This window comes from Hippopotamus amphibius, chromosome 3, assembly GCF_030028045.1.
Source record: "Hippopotamus amphibius kiboko isolate mHipAmp2 chromosome 3, mHipAmp2.hap2, whole genome shotgun sequence".
Taxonomy (NCBI): Eukaryota; Metazoa; Chordata; class Mammalia; order Artiodactyla; family Hippopotamidae; genus Hippopotamus; species Hippopotamus amphibius.
In genome coordinates, this window is record NC_080188.1 from 29,312,669 (window position 1) to 29,328,446 (window position 15,778).

The 15,778-nt window shown below is 45.3% G+C and overlaps 1 protein-coding gene across 2 annotated transcripts in view; it reads left to right on the plus strand.

Annotated features, from left to right (window-relative positions):
- The first annotated feature begins 3,510 nt into the window (after positions 1-3,510).
- The window catches only part of KIT (KIT proto-oncogene, receptor tyrosine kinase), a 79,454-nt gene continuing 67,186 nt past the window's right edge, over positions 3,511-15,778 (plus strand). The window contains exon 1 of one of the 2 annotated variants that reach the window (XM_057727530.1): positions 3,511-3,660. In XM_057727530.1, coding sequence (XP_057583513.1) covers positions 3,594-3,660 — 67 coding nt within the window. In that variant the 5' untranslated portion in view covers positions 3,511-3,593. The remainder of the gene's footprint in view (positions 3,661-15,778) is intronic. The other variant, XM_057727527.1, reaches the window with a different exon arrangement.

The window sequence follows — 15,778 nt, forward strand, 5'->3', positions numbered from 1 at the left end:
TCTGGGACAATGCTTGTGTTATGATTAGTGAAAAAGCTAAAGAAAACTAACAAATATTGTAAACTCAAATTATATAATGAAAAAGAAAAAACCCTTAGAATAGGCAGAGAAAAAAGATTTGAAAGAAACATACCAAAATGAACTCCAGTAATTATACCTTGGGTGATTTTTGTTTTGTTTTGTTCATTATAATTTTTGTTTTTTTCTTAATTTTCTACAATAAGCATCTTTACTTTTATACTCAGACATACAAAAAAACGTTCAAATTACAGATTTGGGCTGAGACTATATTGAACATTTTTGGTGCTCTTTGTGCAGCATTATTCCTCCTTCCTCTGGTGAGAGGACCCCAGTTTTTCTCTGAGAACACAGCCCTCCCCATCCTCAAGCCTCGTGATGTGGATGAAGTGAGCCCCCAACCCCAGCTCCAGGGATGGGCATGTGACGCAGCCTGGCCCATCCTCCTGTTCCATCTGTCTGGCTTCAGTGACTGTTCTACATGGGCATGTGACTTAAGCCAAATCAGTCCTTCTGCAGGAGATGTTCCTGAGGGCAGAAAAGCTCTGCTTGTATTGGTACTAATGAGCTGTAAGTCTAGAGCTGCATATGAGGTCAGGGAAGCAATACAGGAAAGCATTGGTGAAGGATGGAGATGAAGAAGAATGTATGTGTGCACGAGCACGTGTGCACACAGACACACACACACACATCCCACTTTCAAGTCCTGATGACTTTGCACTCTTAGATCTAAGAAAGTCCAGGGACATTATCGTCTCTGTACTTTCCAGTTATCTGAGCTAATACATTTATGTTTCTTTGTTTGTATAAGCTCGTTTGAGCTGGGTTTCTACAAGTTGCAAACAAGAGTTCTCATTAATACAATTATGAAAACAATAAAAATATATAAAGTATAATTCATGAAAGGGTCCAGAGCTAATCACAAAACAGAGTACAGAGCTGGTCCCACACATCCCACCTGAGATATAAAACATTTTCATTATTGTAAATGTTTCTACTGGACATGATCTAAAGTACAGTTCATTCTTCTGGCAGTTCACTCATAGCATCTCCTATATGTCTTCTTTTAGTACACAGCTGGCAGAGGATATTATTAAAAATAGCTAATGACCCTAAGGGCACAGGTACTGGAGGCTCTCTGCTGTGCCTGGCATTAAACCTGTAATTGCTGGATCTGGGGAGATTTGGGGTATCTCAAGGGAGAAGTTGGAGTGAGAGGGTACTTAGGTGTTTAGGAAAGTAGGTTTTTTTCCCAGTCAGTACAGAAAGATTTCAATATTCTACCAACAAATATGGCCAGCCTGGGTGTGTACGGACTGAATACGAGCTCTGTTAACAGATATTATAGTTTCTTATTTGGGTACCTGTTTTCCTCCTGGAATGAGAGTTCTGTTAGGCAGAGGCTGTCATTGATTTTGTAGCATATGCCTATGTAGGTGTTCACAGGTGTTTCTGAATGGTGAACATGAATGATAGTCCAGTATTGTATAATTCCCTATTCTGTCGTATGTTTGTTTTTTTTTTTTCTGATAGAAGTTTCCGGCCTAGAATTAAATTGCAATATGGTCTCTTTTCACCCACTCTTCTGAAGACTTGTTATCCTCTCCAATATCAGTTGATCGAAGAAGAAAATTGTAAATTTTCTCTCTCAGGCATGATGTTGATATTTTAACACATAGTGATTTTTTTCCCCCACTACAAAATGATTTTAGAAATAATTCAAGATCCTGGAAACTTATGATTGCTTTCAGTGGTAGCTTTTATCTCTGTCATTTTAGAAAAAGATGTGGTCTGATGGCCCTGAGCACAGAGCCCTTTGAATTTCAGTTCTCCCACAGCTATGTGACTTGAACCATTTGCCAGGACATTGGGGTGTGGGTTCCCACACGTGACTATAAGGATTGTGGCAGGACCTACACCTGTCTATAAACAATGGTCCTCCCAGTGCCTAGCTTCTCCTTGTTCACAGTAGACACTTAAATGCTTATTGAATGAATAAATACATTTAAAGAGAGGTGATCGTATATATACTGATCGAGTAGTGACAATTTTTAAGTGATTAGCTTTAAAAGTCACTTTTCTTAAACACATTTAGGTCCTATCAACATTAAACGGGAGAGCTTTCAATATTAAATAAGGAGGGTGGGGTGGGCGGAGAACTGGTTAATTATAAATTTCAGCTGCTACTTTAGAGAAGCGTCTAGGTGTATCTAAATTATTCCTTAGCTTTTTCTTATGGGCACTTCCCATTTCTTTCCATTCTGAAGCTTTCTGGAGAGGTGTTTTACTGTTTATTAGAATGCATAGGGAAAGTTCATCATACGTGGAGTCAGTCTTATAATGACTCAGTCTCCCCTCTTTTAGCGGTGTGATCTTGAGCCACTTTTAGAATTGCAATAATAAACACATCTGTTCTACTTACCTCACAAAGCTGTTATTGTGAGCATGAAATAACATTCAGCGCAAGGAGGAACTATAAAACCCTCTACAGATACTGTTGTTTCCTTGCGTAAAGCACTTCCTAGGCCGTGAAACTTGGCTTAAGAGAATCATTTTACTATTGTTTCGCTCTTGGTACAGGCTAGGGCAGCTAAGAGGAACACAAGAATCCCCACCCCTGTAACTGTCGTCTGATAGAGAGGCAGAGAAACCTTACAGGGAAAAAAAAAAAAAGGGCCCTCAGAGGGCTTCTAGAACAACGACTTTGGCGCAAATAGGTTTAAAAACTCGGGCTCCCAGAGCAAACTTCGCAAGTCCCCCCCCCCCCCCCCCCCCACAAAGCCCCAGTCTCCAGAAGGCCCCCAGCAGGGACTTGTTGGGCAGAGGCCACGCCGACCCATAGAAAGCAACTGTGATCTTACAGGTTGAGGAGCAGGTGGAGAAAGTGAGCATTAAGAATCACCTACGCCTGGGCTCTGACTTTTACCGCGGCGCCTGGCGCCACGCTTGGTCCCCCTCGGATAACAGGAATGGAGAAGAATGTTGGGGCCCCAATCTCCCCCTCCCACCCGGTTCCTGTCCTCCGCACCACCTCCACCACTAAGGGCGTCCAGCCTCCTCCCTCGGGAGCGTGCTCGAGGGGCGGCGGCGGACCTTTATTGTCTGGGGAGCACCTGCCAGGTGGCGGGCCGATCGCCTGATGCGCGCGAGGTGCCCAGCTTCAACAAAGCGAGCGGGCAACACCACTCTCGTCTGGGAACCGCCTCTGGCGGCGCGACCGCATCCCAGGGGAGAAGAGGTGGAGAGATGAAGGGGTTCTGGGGTCAGGAGCGGGCGGCGAGGGCCGTCGTGCTCGCCCCCTCCCCACGGGCTCAGCCTCCGGGGCTCAGCACGTCCAAAGAGCAGGGGTCAGACGCCGCCGCCAGGGAGCGAGACCCGGGAGGGAGGGAAGGGAGGGGAGGCGAGGAGGGGCGCGGAGAAGGGGCGTGGCCGGCACGCAGAGGGAGGGCGCCGGGAGGAGGGGCCGCCGCTGGCTCTGCGCTCGCCGCTCTGGGGGCTCGGCTTTGCCGCGCTTCGCGCATTCGGGCGAGAGCAGGAACGTGGAACGGAGCTCCGCTCCCAGCGCAGCAGCCGCGATGAGAGGCGCTCGCTGCGCCTGGGATTTCCTCTTCGTCCTGCTGCTCCTGCTTCGCGTCCAGACAGGTGGGAGGGCGCTGCGGGCTCGAACACGTTGGGGTGTGTCGGGAGAGGTGGCTGCCGGCCCTCTGGTGCCCGTGCGTTTCGGCCACCGGGAAGATTCGGGGGCGGCCCCGGGACGCTCCTGCGCGCTGCCCCTCTCACCTGCGCAGGGAGCCCCCGCCCCCGCCGCCGCTGGTGGCGGGGACGCGGAGCCCGGGGTCGTCCGGGAACGGGGGGGGGGGGGGCGGCGAGGGGCCTCAGGCTGAGCGGGGTGCGGGCTGAGGGCAGCGGGTTGCGTGCGAGTTTGGGGATGCTTTTGTGCGGAGGGTGAGCGGGCGCAGAGGCGGGCGGCCAGGGGCTTCGTACCCAGCGCTTTAGCTCGCCCGGCGCGGCGCGGCCGCTGCTTCCTTTTGTTAAAAGTTGTGCGTGTGTGACCCGCGCACCGGAGGACCGGCCCGCAGGTCCTCAGCCGCGCGGAGGGCGAAGTTGCGCGGAGAGCCTTTCCTTTGCTCTGCGGCGGCTGCCTTCCAAACCGCGGCGCTCTTTGTGCCCCGGAGCTGGGGACCGACCCGCTGCCTCTTCTGCTGCAGGCGCCACCCGGGACCCGAGGTCGGAGACGGCGGCGTCCCCGGGTCCTCCGGTTATGCCTTTTATTTATTTATTTATTTATTTTTGCACGGCGAGCGGGCGGCGTGCGGCTCTGGGGCCGCGAACCCGGAGGTGCGGCTCCGGAGACAACTTGCGGAGGGCGTGTGCAAAGCAGCCGCTAGGCTGCAGACTTTTTGCTTTTGTAGATCCCGTGCCCGAGGCTCGCCCCTTTCTGCCGCGTGCCGTTTCTCTCCCGCAGCGCGCCTGGGAGCGGCTGGTGGCTGCGTGGTGCTGCCTGCTCCCGGGGGAGGCAGGGACGGTGCGCCGGGCCACTGCGGTCCGCGACCCCAGCCGCCGCCCACGCCCGGCCAGGGGGCCCGGCCCGGCAGGCGGGGCTCCGCAAGCCCCTCTACTCGGTGTCTGCGACCTGTGATCGCAGGTCCCTGTTTTTTTTTTGGGGGGGGGGGAATTTTGAGATTCGCAGCACCTCCTTCCGTATGGTATCTCTACTCAAGGGCTGCCTGAGGTGGGGGGTGGGAGATGGAGTGGAACTTTCTGCAAATCTTACTTAGGTCTTAAAGCTGTTGTGAAAATCGGTTATCTATGCGCGGGAACTTGGGTCTTCAGGTGGAGGAGGAGGAGGATTTGCAGGCTCCTGGAAGCCCTTAATCAGATTCCTGACCCTTCTCTCTTTTCCTGGTTGTCGCTGGTGCGCAAGCGAGTGCAGGTCGCCCGGCAAACCCCTGAAGCCCTGCTTTTTCCCAGGTCTTTTTTTTTTTTTTTTTTTTTTTTAAACCTTTAAGGCTGATTTGATGATGTAAGGATAGAAAGTGAGTCTGAACTGGGATTCAAGGGCTCCAAAGGAAGCATCGCTATGAACTATTGTGGGACTCTATTGACTGCTGATCAGTTTTCCCATAAAGACTTTAGATGCAGCCTTCCCTTTCCCGGTCTTGTAAAGCATTGTGAGGGCTTTCCTGTGGGGGAAGAGAGGTAGGAGGGATCATGAATGAGTGTCTGGATTCCGGTGGCGGATTTGACTGCCTAAGCTTCAAATTAGACATTTGGCCCTTTACATCTTTGTGCCTTGACGTTTTAATTTCAGTTAAGGTGTGTGCGCTGGATTCGAAGGGGGCGCAAGAAAGACCCACACATACGGTTTCCCATTTTTGAGATTAAATGAATCAGTTGCTCCCTTCTTCCTCATAATTAGCCAGCTCCATCCAACAGATTTTTTTGGCAAAGGGGATTTTGAGGTCTGGCTCCTGGCGGGGCAGTGTGGTGTATTGACAAAGGCTTGTGCTGCCTTTTTGGTTCTCCTTTTCTCAGCTTTTATTGGCTGTGTGCCATTATGCCAAATTTTGGGGGAGCCCAGAGTCCTCAACAGGGCATCGAGGGGTCTGCACCATGAAGGATCCTTTGGGGCCCAAATTCTCCTTTCTAGTGTTATGAGTGTAGGCACTACACTTCTTCTGAACTTGTTCCCTGAATCCTTCCTGCCTTCTTGAAATTCCACTGCCTTTCCTGGTCACAGGGACCGCTTGGTGGTATCCTACTGGTATACCTCTGGTTAAATCAGGGAGATGTGTGTTCTCTCCAATTCACACATACTCTCCTGCAGTTTCCCTTTGAGGGCTAGTAGGTGCCAACTCTGCAGGGCCATCTCCCACCTCCCCCCTCAGTGTTTACATCCTTGCAGGATGAACCTGCAAGGGATAGTGAATCATACCCTCCCCTTGTTCCTGCAGGTGTGTGGCTAGAGTCATCCCCAGCAGCTGGACACATAACATTCTGGGTTATTATCCTGCTGGAAATAACACAATGGTCTTATAAAGGGAACCAAGATAATTCATTTATCCCCTTTCTGGTCTTTCCTACCTATCCACACATTTTTTTCTTAAGACTTTGTAAATCATTCATGCTGTGCTATCGCAACACGTTTTCTAGTGTGCCTTAAATTTCACATTAGTGCCAGACCCATTGCTGGGGCCTTTGCCTGAAATTTCCAGTCCTCTCAACAAGCCCTGGAGATAGTCCTGTTACCATCCCTACCATTAAAGCTGGAGAAACTGGCTGAGGATAAGCCAGTTCCCAAAATAATCAGTAGCAAAGCCTGAGATTGGTCCCATATGCCCAGCTGTATATCCAGTCGCATAATTTCTGAGAATCAGTTGTAAAGTGAGACTTATTTGAAGCTATTCTATATTATGTGCAAGCATTGTTGGGGATTCTGGAAACACAGGGTGGCCAAGATCATTACTTTCCCAGTGTTGGTGAAAAAGACCTAGAATTGCCTGTCATAGGATGTCTGAGTTAGTTTTCTCAGTTTGAGAGAAGTATTCTTGGAAGGGGAGTCGTTCAATGATAGCTTCCCTGGGGGTATGTAGGCATTTGACGCTGGGTAGGAGGGCTTTAGGTGTTAGCTGTCCTATTCCAGTTAGAGTTCCTCTGAAATGAAGAGGCACTGTCTCTAAAATGGTGGTGCAAGTCAGTTGAAAATTTTTTCCATCCCCCCACTCCAGAAAAGTAAAAGTGGTCTTAGCATCATATACTTGTGGCGTACTTGCGAGAGAGAAAACCCCCAGCGATGGGTAACATGATTGGCCGTTTATCCTGGACAAGCACAGTGAGATATGATGGCAACTCAGGACTCAAAGCCTTTCTTTTCCCAAAACAAATGTTCGTCATAAATGTGCCAAGTTATTTTGTGGCCTTCCCTTGGAGCACGTTTATGTACAGATGTTGTTGTGGTGATAGATTTTGCTGCTGTTGTTGACGGCCGCCAGAAGTTGCCCTTAGGATTTTGACTCATTTCCTCAAGTCTCCCCCAGCTGATTAAAGAAGGACACCAGGAAATGAGCCGCGGTGTCCTGAGCGGAATTCTTGAAGCTGGACTGCAGAGCAGGGACCCCTCAAAGGCAGTGGTCAAGGCTGCAGTGGCATTTTCTCTAGACTGAATTTAGTTTAACAGCCTACAGGCTAGGGAAGTGCTTAAGGTTGCTGCATTCACGTGTGGCAACTTTTTAAAAAAAGCCATTTGAAGTCTTAAGCATGCAAAATTTCACATGCAGTCTCTGTAACTTGAACAGATACTTTCGTGGCTGCAAATTCAGAGTGAAGAGGGCCTACAAGCGAGTTACCAGAGGTAAAAGTTTGAATCTAGGGTGAATCCAGTGTAAATCTTTGTTGAAAGTAGGGAGGACTTGTGAGTAAGCCTAGCCTAGCAGCTTTGGTTTCTAACATTCTGGACCCGAGACAGCCCATCTTTTAACTTCAGACTCTTGATTGCAAATGGATAGCCCTTGCTTGGATGTGTTTTTTGGGCCCACATGATGCTTTTTTGGAAAACATTGGGACAGTATTTAAAATATGGAGAATTTATATCAAGATCTAGATTTCTTTATTCTCTTGAAGAAATGAAAACTCCTCTTCTTTAGGTGGGACCTCTGCTCTAGATGACACCACTCTCTACTGCCAGTCAGGCTTTTAGACATTTAGGCTTAGGGCCGAGTGAGCACAGGTGGGACGATGCAGGTACCTAGTGGAAGGAGCACAGGCCTAAGCAATGAAGACAGCCTTGCATTAGTCTGCTGGCTCCATAGCTTTGTGAGCTTGGAACAAATTGCTTACCCTTGCTGAACTTCACTCTTTCATCCTAGTTTTAGCTGTGTGACTTTGGGAAAATTACTTAACCTCTCTGTGCCAGTAAGTGTGTGGCTACATATAAAGTTTTTAGAGTGGTGCTGCCTGGCGTGCTCATGGTACAAACTCAACACACGTCAAGCTCAATACATAATTATTATCTGTAAATTAGGAATTATTGCTGTCCCTAAAATGGGAATAATGCCTTCTCTAATATGATTACTCTAAAGATTAGAAACAGGTTCTCTTGAAGATACTTGGCACAGGGTCTGGGATGGGATAGCCACCTAACAAATGAGGAAATTCCCTGAGTATGTAGAATTTGACTGTTTCTCTTTATAATCTTTGCATGCAGATACCAGTAAGTACTAACTTGAGACCTTTTAAATAAAATAAACTAATTTTTGTCTTGAATTTTATAGAGCTTTTGACATGACAGTTGGGAATCACTAGTCTTAGAGATTGAATAGATCTTGCACTTTTTTTTTTCCTCAGTGGGGGAGGGAAACCCAGAAGATTTCTCCAGTGAAAAATTCATATCTGCCAGTTTTTCCATTCATCTTATGCTTTAACGTCAATGTGTATATTTTGGTTACGAAATGCTTTTGTTAGATATCTTCTGCTGCATACCTTTCTGACAGCTAAGTTTTTAAGGCTTTTGCAGACTTTAAAGTTTAAGCTAAAATTGTCATTCAGGCCACATGGCAGAGTTAAGAGCTTTGGCTCTGAAATTGACAAGCTGGGTTTTCAATCCAGTTCGACCTCTTGCCAGCTCTGTGACCTGGGATTGAGACCCCTCACCTCTGCTTAAGCGTCACTTCCTCATCTGTAAAATGGGGATGCCGGCATAGGGCTACTGAAAGGAGTAAATCAGATTGTGCACGAAACACACTTTGCACAGCGTCCCTTACAGGGAAAGCACTGGGACTCCACCATCAGGCTGTTTTTTTTTTTTTATGTTTCTTTTTCCGCTTTTTCTCTTAGGAGAGAAATTTGGTTTAAAACCAGATTATATAGAGGGGTTTGTTTTAGTAGTAAGATGAAGCTTAACCATTCGAGATCTAGTTTTTTAAAAGGTTCACAGTTAGTGTTAATTCATACTCTCTCCCTGGTTCTTTGTTTAACCTTATTCACAGCCTGCTTTCCACCAAAGGGAATACAGCTTTCTGGATAAAAGTTTAGGAGGGGAAATTTCTGTAAATGGCCCATTTTCTCAGTGAATAAATAAATGTAGCTCACAGAGGGTCCACGAACCCCATTGCCTTGTAAAGTGGCATTGAGAACACCTTGAGAGGGAGGAGCTTTTCCGTGACTGTATGGGGCCCTGCCTTAGCTGTGAGGGACCTAGCTGAGCTTGTCCATTGCCCCGGGCTGAACACACAGCAGTGCTCAGTCAGTACTGATTTAACTTCTCTCCTGTTCTCCAGCACTTGTACAGAGCTTTGAACATAGTGAATGCTCAGTCAATGTTTCAGATTCAGTTTAACAAAGGATGATCAATTGCTATGCCTTGGTCCTTACAGGGACTATATGTGTGGGCTCTGGGAGTGGGGAAGAAACAGAGTAAGAGTACAGCCAACATTTCAAAGAGTAGGATTTGATGTCATAAGAAGTGCAAAGTGCCCAGGCAGTATTTCAAAGGGGAGGAGTTTACGTCTTGATGGGCATGTGATAGAGATCAGGGATAAGTAATGTCCATGTGGAAGATAATATTTGACATTAATTTCTAAACTTTAAAACAGAGTAGAGTGTCTGTACTTGAGGCTTGTGTCTGAAAAAGCTCCTGAAACGAGCGAGAAATTAAGATCTTATTTGAAGATTTTTCAAATCTTTCAATTGGTGTTAGAACTGGGAGTAGGGAGTTGGAGGCGAAGAGGCTGGGAAGGTGGACTCTTGATTAGCCTCAAGGAGCATTGGAGGGGAAGAGTATATTTAATGTTGAGTTTGGTCCAGATTCTGAAAACAACTTTGAAGTCAAGGCTAAGGTACACTGGACCCAGTAGTGGCCCTCCCGGCTTTGCTTGCTAGTCCGGGGCTGTTCGTTCCAATATTTTGTCCTGTTAAGCACACTTCCCAACCTGCTCTGAAAACTTGGACACCCCCTTGCTGTGGGCAGTCAAAACTAAGAGAGATGTGTATGTATGTAGGTTTAAATTTTAGTAAAATACACGTAACATAAAGTTTACCATCTTAACCATTTTTTGGTGTACAGTTCAGTGGTGTAAATTCCATTCATGTTGTTGTGTAACCTGTATCCAGGACACTTCCATCTTGCAAAACCAAAACTCTCTACCCGTGAAACACTCCCTGAGCCCTTGGCAATCATTATTCTACTTTCTGTTTGTATGAATTTGACACCCTTGGAACCTTATATAAGTGTAATCATTCAACATTTGTCTTTGTGACTGGTTTATTTCATTTAGCATACTATCCTCAAGGTTTATCCACGTTATAGTGCATGTCAGAATTTCCTTCCTTTTTAAGGAAGGCAGGGTATGTATAGGTATGTGTTTGTACCTACCACATTTTGTTTCTCCATTCATCTATCAGTGAACACTTGGGTTGCTTCCCCCTTTTGGCTATTGTAAAGAATGCTGTTATGAACATGGGTGTACAGATATCTAAGGGAAAGTGTCTGAGGGGCCTCTGTTAGGATGGTTAAGCCGTGGCTGAGCACTATGTGTTAGTTGGGAGCTGGGCAGGGGGACCATCAGTCACACTCTTTAGATAGTTCGTGTCTCTGGATGAAGGGGTGACTGCTTGGGTGTTGGGGTGCATACTCTGGAAAGAAGGCAGAACACTTAAGAGACATGAGGAAGATAAAGGTGGCAGACTTAGTTACTTCGCTTGGCACATTTACAAGCATCCTGGATGTGCCAGGCACTGACAAGATTGTGGGGAAAGGGGAACAGGAGCTAATGTGGGTGTGGTAACAGAACTGGGGGTGCTATGGAATTAACGGAAATAAAGCCAAGAGGAGGAGCCCGTTTGAAAGAGGGTCAGGTCCATGTAAAAAACTAAATGCCAAAGGTTACAGAACATGGCTCTATAATATTACAATAGGATTTGGGGATTATAAAGAATTGTGTGTTGTGTACTAGTCATATAGTAAATTTTCATGAAAAGAAATAGATGGCAGGAAGATAATTCTGCATTTATTCTCTGCATTAGACTGTTTAAAAAGTATGTTTATTGGTTTTCTCAGAGAACAAAATGGATGTTTTAGGTACAGAAGAGGATGTAGAGTTGATTAAAGCTTTGGGAAATAGACCCTTTGAAGGCAACTTAAAGAAATTGGATTTATTAAGCCTGGAGAAGATAAGGTGAAGGAAGTTTTAGTGAATGACAGTCTTCAAATATTTGTAGTATGTGAGTGAAGAATGGGACACGGTGAGAATAGTTTAAACTGCCCCAGAAAAAAATTGAGATTTTTTTTTTTTAAGGGAAAATTATTTGATTGGAAGGGTTGGAAAAGACTTTATTGTATTACCAGAGCTGGTTATAGGGTCTTGGCTGCAGGTATGAGAAAAGCTAAGTAATTGTCATTTTGAAATGGTTAGGTCCTGCTCACCCCGGTTGGCTTGATGACCCTTTAAGGGCCCAGATGACATTTTTTCTAAATAAAATAACCAGCTGTTTTTCTCTCTTCACTACCTTGGCTGTGGGGTGGACTGTTTCTCATAAATCCTGGGTAGACTCTGACAGGATCTTCATAGTTTTGGGTTATATTGAAAATAGCCAATAAAGAACCCACACCTAAAAATGGGTTATTGATGGATCTATTGGAAGTGGGGCAGTGGATCTAACCACAGAATGGATTGTGCAGTGTGATAGCTTAAGCTGAGTGCCAAAGTAAGAAAAACAAGGAAGTTGGAGGTCTAGAGAAATCTATAATCGACCATAATTAGCCCTAACCTAAAGTGTGATGGTGCTCTGTGATCGCCCGACCGACTGGTGATTTTGAGACACAGTCAGCCATGCTGCACATAGGCTGACAGATCTGTAAGGATGAAGGAAGTCCTTTTCCCTTGATTACTCAGGGATGCACTGTTCAGTCTGGGGTTTACCCAGCACCCTTACTTCTCTTCCCACCTGTCTCTCCCCTTTGGTCATTTCGTGGTCATGGCTCAGTGGCACATTAGATCAACCAGCAGTCCAGCAGGGGAAGGTGGTAGAAATGAAATTGCAATTCAGAAGTCTTTAGTTGATTACATCATTTCACTTGCCGTGTTGACATGCATGATGATTTCTGAGATGTGATCCCTGCCTTTAAGGAGCCTGAAATCTGTGGAAGCATAGTGCTTGGTAGATGCTAACATAGTGGATTTGTAATAAGATTTAAATAATAGTGCTGGTCCAGAGGCCAGGACACATGTTCATTTGCATTGGATTGGAGGAATAAGCATCACCTCTTGAGTAGAATGGCTGATTTCAAGGAAGATCTGGGACCTGAGTTAAATCTTGAAGAGTGGGGCAGGAATTGGTCAAGGTGTGAACGGCAAAAGTAGAGGTTTACAATTAACTGAAAGACTCCCATAGGAAAAAAATTTCTGTGGAGACTAGCAGAAGATGAGATAGGATAATTTTTAGGGCACCTGGGTTTTTCTTCAGTAATGGCAGTATTTCCTACGATGTTATATATGTGATGAGATTTTTGTACGTGTAATCTGGTCAAGTAGGTGCTTCTCAGAAATAACTTTAAAAAATGGAAGAGTATGAAAAAAAACCAGAAGATATAGATGTCACTTTTGCATCATATTACATATATTGTATGCACAATGCAAATCCTGAGTAGGTCTACGGATATGTACTTTGAGTTGCTTTTAAGTCCAGGGCTAATTACCCTCCCCCACCTTCCTATTCCCTGCCCCCACCCCCCGCCAGCCAAAATCACAGATTTTCTAGCCTCAACATCTGATAGTAGCAATAGATGATCTTTGGGTCTTTGCTTATTAACAAATTTTAAAATTTATTAAAGTGATAAGTTAGGTCTATAATAGTCTGCATAAATTCATTCATTAAACAAATCCAGCAACAAGCAAGACCCCCAAGCCTGATAAGAGTCCTGACTGGCTTAGGACATCTTGAGATTCTGCTCTGGATTCCCTAGCCCAGCATTTAGAAGGTAATTGAAAGGTAATGAGGGGTGCTGTTTACTGCCCTTCCCAAAACAATGAGACTTGGGGAGGAGGGGGCTGTTTGTGGGAGGCAGAAATCTATCACTTAAGAAAAAGGTGTGAGTGATGGTACTTTCCAGGGGATGCCTTGTTCTTGACCTAATGGATTAAAAAATAATAGGGAAAATGAAAAGAGAAATCCTTACTTTTCCCCTTGTGTTTCAAGTTCTTCAGTGAAGCAGAAACCTCCCACTTCATTTGGGTTTATCCCAGGTGACTTAGGTTATTCCAAAGGGTGTTATAAAATTCTTGAAAACAATTGGACTACCAGTAATTTACATATAATGGCCTATGCAGATTCGTTAGCAGAGGAATTACTTTGCAGGGTTAGAACAAAGGAGGCATTTTCACAAAGAACTTTGGAAATTATTTGGTGTCTCTTTTTATTGGAAGGAAGTATTTATAGAAAAGGATCTAATGTAGATTTGGCTTCTGTGGAAAACATTTACTAGCGATTTTGTGTGGCATTTGGCTGTTATCCTAGTTGGCTAGTGCACGCTTAAAAGAAAAAAAGGCTATGGTTTAAAAAATTGAAAGTTATTCTGCTTCGAAAGACTATGGGTCCGTTATAAAATTTAAGTTTTTTAATTTGTAAATGTTAAAAATACGTTTCCATCCTAATTTTCACAATGTAGATTTCTTTTTTAATGGCTGATGTAAGATTTTCATTTCAAGAAATGGCCTGGTAAAACTGCACGAACTGGTCTTTAGGCTTTTCATCATTGTTAAGTTAAACCAGGATTCTTACTCGAAAAATATGTCATAAGAATGACCACTTGAAAACAGTTAATTGGAATGTTTAAAGGTTTTTCTCCTTAGTTTAATATAGTCAGTATATTTACTACAGGGAAATAGTAGACAAGTTTCTAGCTCAACCAAAATGCATCACTTCGTGAAAAGGAACCCCCCTTTCCAGCTTTTTAAAATAAACTAGCATATGTAGAAGGGTTTATGAATTTTTTAGATCTGAATGTGTAGCCTAATTTCCATTCTTGCCTTTTCAAGGAGTATTATTTTAAATGATCACCTTAGTTTCAGAATGACTGGCTTCTAAGGAGAGCCTGGCCAGGGTGCCAAAAGAGCTCAAGGTAGTGAGCAGCATGCCATCAGGTGAGGACAAATCCAAGGCAGGTGCAGATGGCTTCTCTCTCCACTTGGGAAACTTGGAACAGCAGCTCTGGGCATAAAGCTGTAGCGCTTAAGATTCACAGTTTCATTCTCTTAGTCCCTTCAGTATCTTTTAAACGGACCTACATGTACCAGGAATTTATAGATTTGTTCACAAGTAATTACTGATGCCATGGGGGAGGGGGGTGCAGTTATAGTTGTAAACACAGCAGGCAAGAGTCCTTGTCCTCTTGGGGCTTCTGTTCTAGTGAATTCTTTTTCTTTCATGAGCCCAGGTCCACAAAGAGCCCAGAAGGAAGAAAAAGTCTAGAGTCTCTCAGAGAAAGCAGCTTCATTTAGATTTATTTCAGCTTCGTATTATGGTCAATTAAGAAAGGAAGCAGAGAAAGGCAGGGTTTCTCAAGAGGGTCGGGGGGACTGGGTTCACGGGAAAGGAGGGACTAAAGGTGGTAAAAACAGAGATGGGGATGGATTGGGGAGGGGACCAGGTTGGGGCCCAACTCAGGAGGAGCTTTGTGAGAGGTTCGTCACTTGCGTCCTGTCTGCCCCAGCAGTGCCCTTGAAAGGGCTGAGCATCACAGGCCAGTCTTCCAGCTTGTCATGGCTCCAGTCTTTGTAACTTGAGCCTCTCCAGCAGGAGTACTGATGAAGGATGTACCAAGGGGGTGCAATGTCGGGGAACACAGGCAGGTGTCTTCACTTCCAGGACTTTGTGGAGCCTCGAATGTGCCAAAGTGTGTTGTCCGTCTGTGGGTTTGGAACCATTTTTCTCAGAATGCACCAGAATGCTTTTTCACAGCTGAGTGAGATGCTTCAGGGGTCCAGGCTGAATGCTCTCCAGTATGTCTCCAAGGACTGGAGGCTCTGCACCTCCTTTTTATTTTTTTTATTTTTATTATTATTTTTTTTGGCACACGGGCTTAGTTGCTCTGCGGCATGTGGGATCTTCCTGGAGCTGGGATCGAACCCGTGACCTCTGCATTGGCAGGCGGATTCTTAACCACTGCACCACCTAGGAAGCCCCTGCACCTCCTTTTTTAAATTCTTTTATCTTGTCAAAATCTGACCACCTTCTGTCTTTAATAACACCCATATTTAACTGATGACACTTTTGAGTCTGACAAAGTGCCCTTTAGCCACTGTCTGTCCTACTGGGCATGGTGTTTCAACTCCCCTGTTACTGTAGCTGGCCTGGGTAAGGTGACAGGATGACATCATCTGAATTTTTGCATTTTAGCCTTAAGGTGCCCTTTCAGAGGTCCATGAAGAGATAAGCCCTCCAGCTTCAAATCAAGGACTCCCCCAAATGAGAATTGACACTGTTGATACCCAGGACTGGAAAGTTCCTTCTCTGTCAATTCTGAGGCATGGAGTAGGACTTGCGCTGCCTTTGGTATTGTTAGTGTCGATTCTCAGGAAGGAATCCAAGATAAACACTGTCTAGGGACAGAAAGTGGGACCCTCTTGAGTTATGGGCAGGAAGGCATCTGACCACAGCTGTGATTGAATGCATTAAGGTGGATACTCATGTGCTTGGTACATTGTCAGTTAAGAATTTTGATGAAACCAACAGCTTTAGGTGTACAAATGTGGGTGCTTAAGTAATT